The sequence below is a fragment of the Hordeum vulgare genome, chromosome 7H (genome assembly GCF_904849725.1).
Source record: "Hordeum vulgare subsp. vulgare chromosome 7H, MorexV3_pseudomolecules_assembly, whole genome shotgun sequence".
Classification (NCBI taxonomy): Eukaryota; Viridiplantae; Streptophyta; class Magnoliopsida; order Poales; family Poaceae; genus Hordeum; species Hordeum vulgare.
Genome location: NC_058524.1, coordinates 223,611,069 through 223,618,824, shown reverse-complemented (window position 1 = coordinate 223,618,824; position 7,756 = coordinate 223,611,069). Strand labels below are relative to the sequence as shown.

Here is a 7,756-nt window from a genome sequence, read left to right as displayed (position 1 = left end):
GCGTTGGCCTTGGACTCGTAGGTGAAGAGGCTCACAGTCAATGTTCTTTACGGGTATAGATCCAATGTTCCGTAGTTGGGACTATTGTGGTTCGTTAATGCCTCCTCGTCAAGGGTTTCTTCAACGCCAAAGTTGTGGACCACCTTTCTTTTTCGACGACGGCGAAGGTCATGATTTGTTAATAGTTACAGCAAGGACATATGCAACAGTGATACAACCGTTTGTACCCTTGTTGATATTTTCTGTTGCTTGTATGTGTAACATATTTATATCACTATTACTCCCTGTGTATCACAATACTTGTTGTTCGAAAAACAAGAGGAAATATTATGAATACAAGTAATATATGAATACTGAAGTACAGTACATCTTAAGAAGTACATTTCTTACGGCACACAAGAGGCAATCATGCAACATCGCACAAGTATGTCTCGGGCCCTGAATCCCTGACAGATTGACCCCACCACCAGATCACTAGTACGAATCACATAGACACACTCCTCCTCTCGGGGTCTCTACTCCCTGTGCTTTCCATCCCGGCATCCCGCCGCCTCCTCTCCCACAATCGCACGCCCCGCACAAATCCCCCCCCCCCCCCCCCCCCGGAGAATTTCCGATCGCCTCATCCGCAGCTCGCGTAAAACCCTAGCCCCTCCCCCCATCGGCCTCCAGCCGCGGTTCGTTCGGGCTTCCTCACGGCGGGCCTCGCCGCGAGGACTAAACCCTAGCCCCGCCGCCAGATCCCGATCCGGCGCGGTGGGAGCCGGTCCGGACCCCGCCAGCGACGCGAAATGGAGGCCGCGGCGGCGCGCAAGGAGTGGCGCGCCGTCCCCGACGCCCCGCTCCGCACCAATGGCGCCGAGGTCGTCCCCCCCGCCGCCTCGGTCCACCCGCACGGCAAAAACCCTTTCTTTCCCCTCACCGCCGTCCGTCTGTCTCTCATGCTGCGTCTCCGTCTTGTTTGTATTGGTGTTTCTTTAGGATGCCGCGGAGCGCATGAAGATGGCGCAGTCCGAGGGCAGGGCCATCTACCAGGTATGCGTGTGTGTGTGTGCTATCTTCCTCGCAGCAATGCACCTTTGCTTGGTTGATTTTGGCGTGGTTTGAATAGGCGGCGGATTGGGTTCTTGGTGCAGGATGAGTCGGGAGGGCTGGACGACTTCTGCTCGATCACCATCGATGGGAGCGGTGGGCTCAGCGATGACATCCTGCAGCAGCGCCTGCAGAGCATCGTGCGGCAGCGGGAGGAGCTGCAGCAGGTCGAGATCGATCTGCGCGCACAGGCCATCGCCCACCCACAGATCATCGAGGTGCAGCGCCGATTCGGGGAGGCTACCAAGGAGCATGTAGTAGCAGCTGAAAAGCTCAAGGTTGTGTCTCTTTCCCTTTTATTTATGTGCCGGGTCTTTCCCAACTCACTAGGCTGCAACAAGTACTCGTGACTTGTTCATTGCAGACGGCATGGTATATACGGAGTACTGCTTAGTGGTTGCTTGGGAAGTAGTACATTCTACTGATTATTTTGAGAGCCATATTGGTAGACAGCTATCTACCACCTTTTTGGTGATTGCGCTGTAGCTCGCTGTTATTTTGGTTTTCTCTAACTGCCGAGTTCTGTGTTATGTTGACAAGAGATGGTGTATCTCTGTAGGATTCCTTTCTTGTATTTGTACGGTTCACCTTTTTTGTGTGGTTATCTGCTGATGAGAAATGAATGGTGGTTAATGGCCTAAATGCTCGGAAGATAGTTACGTGATGCACACATGTAGGTTCGTTACACTGCTATATAGGTAGTTTGGTACCCCCTCTGACTACAAAAATTTGGCACCCACGCTTTTCAAGATTTGACTTTGACCATGAATTTAGCTAATGAAATGTATCCAAAAGGATTTTCCAATGAATTTCCCCCCTACTTACATTGTCTACGTATGCCTTCCTTTTTGAGTCGTTGGCAGTAGGATGCAAGGCAGCTTCAGATTAGCTTATCTGCCTTCTGGTCTGACTTCAACTAACACATTTTCTTGGGTGTTACCTTGTGTTGTTTCAGTTACACATGTAGCATCTAGTCTGGTGATATAATTGAAGCAGAACTTATGTTGTCCTTGTCACGGGAAACAAAACTGATGTTCATATTTAACAGGAACAACTACATGAACGGGAGAAGTACATTCTTGAGCTGGAAATGAAATTGAATGATACACATAGGGAATTGGATACTTTGAAGATTGACCATCAAGCGGTTGGTGGTCTTAATTGTTTCATTGTGCAGTACTAACACTGAATGCTTATGTTATTTATTGCCATCTTTGTTCTTTTCGGCAGGTATGGGCTAATCAAGATCTTCTTAGAGAACAGACTAACGAAATCGCCAGTTTCAGGTATCGTTGGTACCTTGTAGATGTTCTTGCATGGTACAATATCTCTCAAGTTGGAAATACATTTCTGAAGTTGCACACCTTAAAAATCAAAACATCAATCCAGAGTTCTAGATGAATGATCATGCATCAGAATTATACAATTCCTCTATGGTCTGCTGACGTGTCAAGCTACATCACCAGATCTCATCCTTTTTGACTAAAAATAAACCACCACATGCCATTTATTCATGCCTGTATAGGCTTTAGTTTGCTGGCATTTTTTTTCAATTCATAACCCCAAAAATGTATGTCTGATGGTTTCTTATTTTGTGCAGAAGGGAGCTTGATAATTCTGAAGCTGAAAGAGCCCAACATCTTAAACAGATTCATGATCTGCAAGAACATCTGCGAGAAAAGGAAAGCCAATATCTTGCATTGGAGGAACAGGTATTCGTCTCTACCCTTTTGGTTTTCATTTGTATTTTAGATGGTCCATGCAGTAAGCTCCCATTAAATTAAAACCCAAAACTTTTTTACTGATTGTGTATGGATTACAATATCATATTTTACTTGATCTCCGTTAATAACCGTTATAAGTTCCGCTTCAAATTATTCACATGACAGTTTCATAAAATGAATAAAATCCTGTAATAATTATCATGCTTGTCTCTTAAAATGTATGTACCGCAGTAACATCATAATATAATGAGCTGGATGTTACTCCCCTTTTCAATAGTCCCATCTTTTATAATAGCAGGGTTCCCCATCCTATTCTTGGTACACACATTATCTTGTGTTGAGCGGCTCTTGGGCATTATTGCGGTTGTGTTAGTTTGTTATATTCATGCCTGAGCAATGAAATATGTCATTTGTTTGTGGGGACATTTCTTTACGAGCGTTAGCGTTCAGGTATTTTAATGTCCAGGCATTCACGAATAAACATTGTATTTTTTCCAGCATAGGGTTGCTCAAGATAACATTCTTTATAAAGATGAACAGTTGAGGGATGCTCATGCTTGGATTACACGAGTTCAAGAAATGGATATCTTGCAGTCTCAATCACTACAAGCTGAGTTGCGTGAGCGTACTGATCAGTTTGGTCAATGTTGGGCCACTTTCCAGCAACAGGTCAGCTGTTAAGTAGACGCCTTCCTTATGTTATTCATGTCTGATTTGTTCTACTATGAATTTCTTTGTGTCGTATTTCATGGTTCAGTTGTTCCTCTGTAATATTAGCCTTCTCTTTACTTGACCCTCTTCTTCGTCCCCAGTATGTTGAAATGCAGCAAGGTTTTCTGCACACAATACAACGACTACAGCTAGAACTTATTGAATTAAGAGACCGTACTGGAGAACAAGATGTTTCCCAAGCTGCTCAGGATGGTTCAGCTGAATCGTCATACGTTCAAAGCAAGGGAAGCAGCATGGCTGCAAATGGTAGTGCAGTATCAGATGGCAATCAGTCCGCAAATGACTCCTTTAAGGTATTACTCATTTTGAGCAACTTCAGTAGAGTTATCAGTGTGTGTCACTGTCACCAACGATACAAAATTTGCTTCGAGACTTTGTTATAGTGTATTGTGACTACCTTGTGTTTTATTGTTTATTGTTGGTGTTCCTTACCCTTGCCTGCCCCCCTTGTATTTTTAGCTATCATATTGGTTTTGTTGATCGTTCTATTTTATTGCTTGCGAATAATTCCTAAGCGCACTTTGATTATATTTTTTCAGGGAAATAATGCCCATGCTGTACCTGTTGTTCCACCACTACTGGGACTAAGTGGTTTTGTTCCTTCTGGGCAGATGGCTGGGATGCATTCTTATATGCTGCATCCTCAAGGTATTCCTCAATCTTTAGCCTCGCCCAACTCTGGTGTTCCTCAGTTTGGTACTTTTCAGCCTACAGTCCAACCTAGCTTACACTGGCTTAATCAACAGGTAATTTATCCTACTCACAAGCACCTTGTTCATTGTATCATTGTTTTACTGACAGTAACACTGCATTCTAATTCCGACATAAATCCTTTCATTTAGGAAGCACAAGCTGTCTCACAAACACCTGATGCAACAAACTATGACCCATCACAATCAGATCAGAATGCATTACAACCAGCTTCTAGCAACAATGTTGAGCTGTCGTCTGGGCAGAGTCAGGTGGTCCATCCAGAGCATCTTACAGCTCATGGTGAGCAAGAACAATGTTCCACGAGTGTGGTTGTGGAATCAACTCATGAACCAAAGGTAGTCTGTTTACTTGTTTTTATTTGTGTACCCTTTAAACTACTACTTTTAATTCAATTCCCGCTGAAGTAAAAAAAGCTGTTTACAGGTTATGGAATCCAATGTTAGTGAACATTTTTACAATGAAGAGAAAAAGACCCATGATTCATCTTCGAATGCCAGCTCTACTGGAAAGTTGGAACGCCAAGAAGAAAGATCGGAATCAAAGGTTTCTATTTACTGTTGTTTGCTTAATGAAATTCCATTGATGTGTAAGCCTCTTATATCACACATGCTGTATGTACAACCAGGGCGAGAAAGTTGCATCTGGCAAGCAGCCTGTGGAGCATGTACCTAGGAAGCAGAATCAAGCTTCAGATTCTGCTGGGTCAACAGCCCAGATCCACATGAACAATATGTCGCCAGAGTTAAAGTCTAATGTTGTGAATCAGTCGGACACACTTACATCTGCAGGAGGTGGTGGGGGTCCACTGTTAACTAGCACACCAAAGGAGCCTGTCCTTCTAGATGAAAGATCCCTTCTAGCTTGCATTGTTCGTGCAGTCCCTGCTGGATCTGATAACCGAATCAGGATAAGTTCAACTGTGAGTGGCCCACTTCTGTGATTTTGCTTTTGTTTAGTGGAACCTTCTCTGATTCATGTCCATTCTTTGCAGCTGCCAAATAGGCTTGGGAAAATGTTGGCCCCTCTTCATTGGCATGACTACAAGAAAAATTACGGGAAGCTTGATGATTTTGTGGCTAGTCACAATGAGGTTATTTTCCCTGCATTTATTTTGTCAATACATATTCCCAGTGTATGATAACTCCTATTATTAATAAACCTATTGCATCTGCAGCTTTTTGTGATTGAGGGAGACTTCATTCACCTTCGTGAAGGAGCACAACAGATCATTTCGGCTACAACAGCTGCTGCTAAAATTGCTGCTGCTGCTGCTGCAGCATCTTCTGCTTCTTACTCATCGTTGCTGCCTTCAGTTGCTGTTACTCCTGTGGCACACATCACTCGGCAAAAGAGAGGGCCTGTTGTTGATTCCAGATCTTCAAATTCAATGCCACCTGGAAATGGCTCTACTGCAGCTAAATTTGGAGATCAAAACCAAGTGAATGGCTTTTCTGATGAAGTTCGAGCTGGGCATTCATCGAGGCACACAGTTGCTGCCAATGGGGGAAGACATGAACGAGTTGGTCCCCCTACACACGACAAAGTCCCAAGTGCCAGACATGGTTATGGAGGAAAGCAACAGGGCAGGTATGGTCTATTCCATATTTGATGTTAAAGTTTAGATAGATATGCCTCTCTAATGCTCATCTGCTGCAAATTACTCCGGTATTACAGATCTGCAGGGACTGAATACAGTTCAAGAAGATAAGTAGGTAGCTTGTCTTGAGGTATGATCATATGTTCTGATGTAGAAAGTGTTTCTCGGTGATCACCTAGACCCTCTTGAACTATAGATAGTTGTTACTGTTAATACTATCTGAGTCTACTTTAGCATTCTAATCTTGCTAGTATATTAATCTAAAAGATTTATTGTTTTTAGCTTTACTTTCTTTGTTTGAGATGGTTTCCGTCCCCAGAGTGTAGTAAATACCCACAAGAATTGGAACTTTGCACTCAAGTAGTTCCATCTACATGTACATGTCTTGCACTGACCAAGAGCAGGCAGAAAAACTGCAACGCTATTAATGTAGTACAAGGACTGCATGAAATGGAAGCAATGCCTTTTAATCCCTAGTATATAGTAAATCAGTTATATGTGGAATTGCCCAGTTGAAAAAATAAAATGATGTCATGATTATAGTACATACTCCCTCCGTTCCTAAATATAAATATCTTTTAGAGATTTCACTATGGAGTACATACAGATGTACATAGACATATTTTGGAGTGTAGATTCACTCTCATTTTGCAGTGTAGGTAGTCCGTAGTGGAATCTCTAGAAAGATTTATACTCTCTCCGTTCCTAAATATAAGTCTTTTAAGAGATTTCACTAGGGGTCTACATACGAAGCAAAATAAGTGAATCTATAATCTAAAATATGTCTATATACATTCGTATGTAGTCCACTAGTGAAACCTCTAAAAAGACTTATATTTAGGAACAGAGGGAGTATTTAGGAACGGAGGGAGTAGTCTATAGTGAAATCTCTAAAAGGTCTTGTATTTAGGACTGGAGGGAGTACATATGTTGTTTCCCTCTGTTCCAGAATATAAGGTGTATGAGTTTTTTCACAAGTCAAATTTGTGCATGTTTGATCAAGTTTTTAGAAAAAAATATCATCATCTACAATACCAAATTTGACTTTTGAAAAAACTAAGCACGCCTTATTTTTGAAACGGGAAGGGAGTAGCATGTTATCTTGGTCTTGCACCTTTCCGGGACATTTAATAATTTACCTTTGCTGACATTGTAAGAGATATCTTGTTTGGTGCTAAAATACTAGCGAAGATACAAATGCTATCAGTTTGGAACCCAAGCATGGAGCTGACATGCTTATTTTTTCCGACTGTAGGTTGTCCGATTGGTTTAAAATGGGCGGTGAAGTGGCAAATCATGTCAAGTTGGCTGAGTTTTGGTTTCAAATGGCTGAAGATCTGTTGAATTCATTATTCAAAATTTGTGCACCATTGCTTTTATAACAGTGCCTACCTGCATTGCTGCTCTTTACCTTATTTTGGCAAGTTGTCCTGCGATCCTAGTCCAGAATCAGAAAAATACCGAGGAAGTTTTGCAACCGTGTATGTGGTGCACACTTGAATTGATCGTGTTGAATGCCTGTGGCTTATACCTGCGTCTCATTTACGTGCCGAAGATGAATGCTACCTCTTTTTTTATGTGAGGTCTCCATAAAAAACTAGCATCCTTGAATGCCTGTGGCTTATACCTGCGTCTCATTTACGTGCCGAAGATGAATGCTACCTCTTTTTTTATGTGAGGTCTCCATAAAAAACTAGCATCCGTTGTTAGCTTGTTAGAGAGAATAGCGACAGATTGCCCAATTGATTGCTCTGTAATGAGGCACAGAGCTTGCATGTACTACCCTTGCCCTACCTTACAAGCAAAGTAGCTGTCGCTCCCGATCACTGTGAGCCTGTGCTTCTCCATAAACCAAGCAGCTCCCAAGCCCCACTTTGGCATTTCACACCCAACCCTG

At 42.8% G+C, this 7,756-nt stretch overlaps 1 protein-coding gene across 2 annotated transcripts; it reads left to right on the top strand.

The window, feature by feature from the left end:
* The first annotated feature begins 513 nt into the window (after positions 1-513).
* LOC123412578 lies at positions 514-7,387 on the top strand. 2 transcript variants are annotated; one of them, XM_045105528.1, is made up of 16 exons: positions 514-863; positions 982-1,035; positions 1,137-1,370; positions 2,141-2,239; positions 2,323-2,378; positions 2,696-2,804; positions 3,315-3,485; positions 3,629-3,841; positions 4,088-4,294; positions 4,391-4,597; positions 4,686-4,805; positions 4,888-5,181; positions 5,254-5,352; positions 5,437-5,849; positions 5,937-5,989; positions 7,115-7,387. In XM_045105528.1, exons 1-15 carry the CDS (start codon positions 792-794, stop codon positions 5,968-5,970), a joined length of 2,382 nt encoding a protein of 793 aa, XP_044961463.1. In that variant the 5' UTR covers positions 514-791; the 3' UTR covers positions 5,971-5,989; positions 7,115-7,387. The 2 variants fall into 2 exon arrangements, with proteins under 2 accessions (XP_044961463.1, XP_044961462.1); XM_045105527.1 differs by having other exon boundaries at positions 2,693-2,804.
* The last annotated feature ends 369 nt before the right edge of the window (positions 7,388-7,756 follow it).

Bases quoted from the DNA above. Each gene is read 5' to 3' on its own strand.
- LOC123412578 (XM_045105527.1), top strand. From the start codon at position 792: ATGGAGGCCGCGGCGGCGCGCAAGGAGTGGCGCGCCGTCCCCGACGCC. The intron at 3,842-4,087 runs GTATTACTCATT...ATATTTTTTCAG, and splicing joins CCGCAAATGACTCCTTTAAG to GGAAATAATGCCCATGCTGT. The intron at 5,182-5,253 runs GTGAGTGGCCCA...CATTCTTTGCAG, and splicing joins GAATCAGGATAAGTTCAACT to CTGCCAAATAGGCTTGGGAA.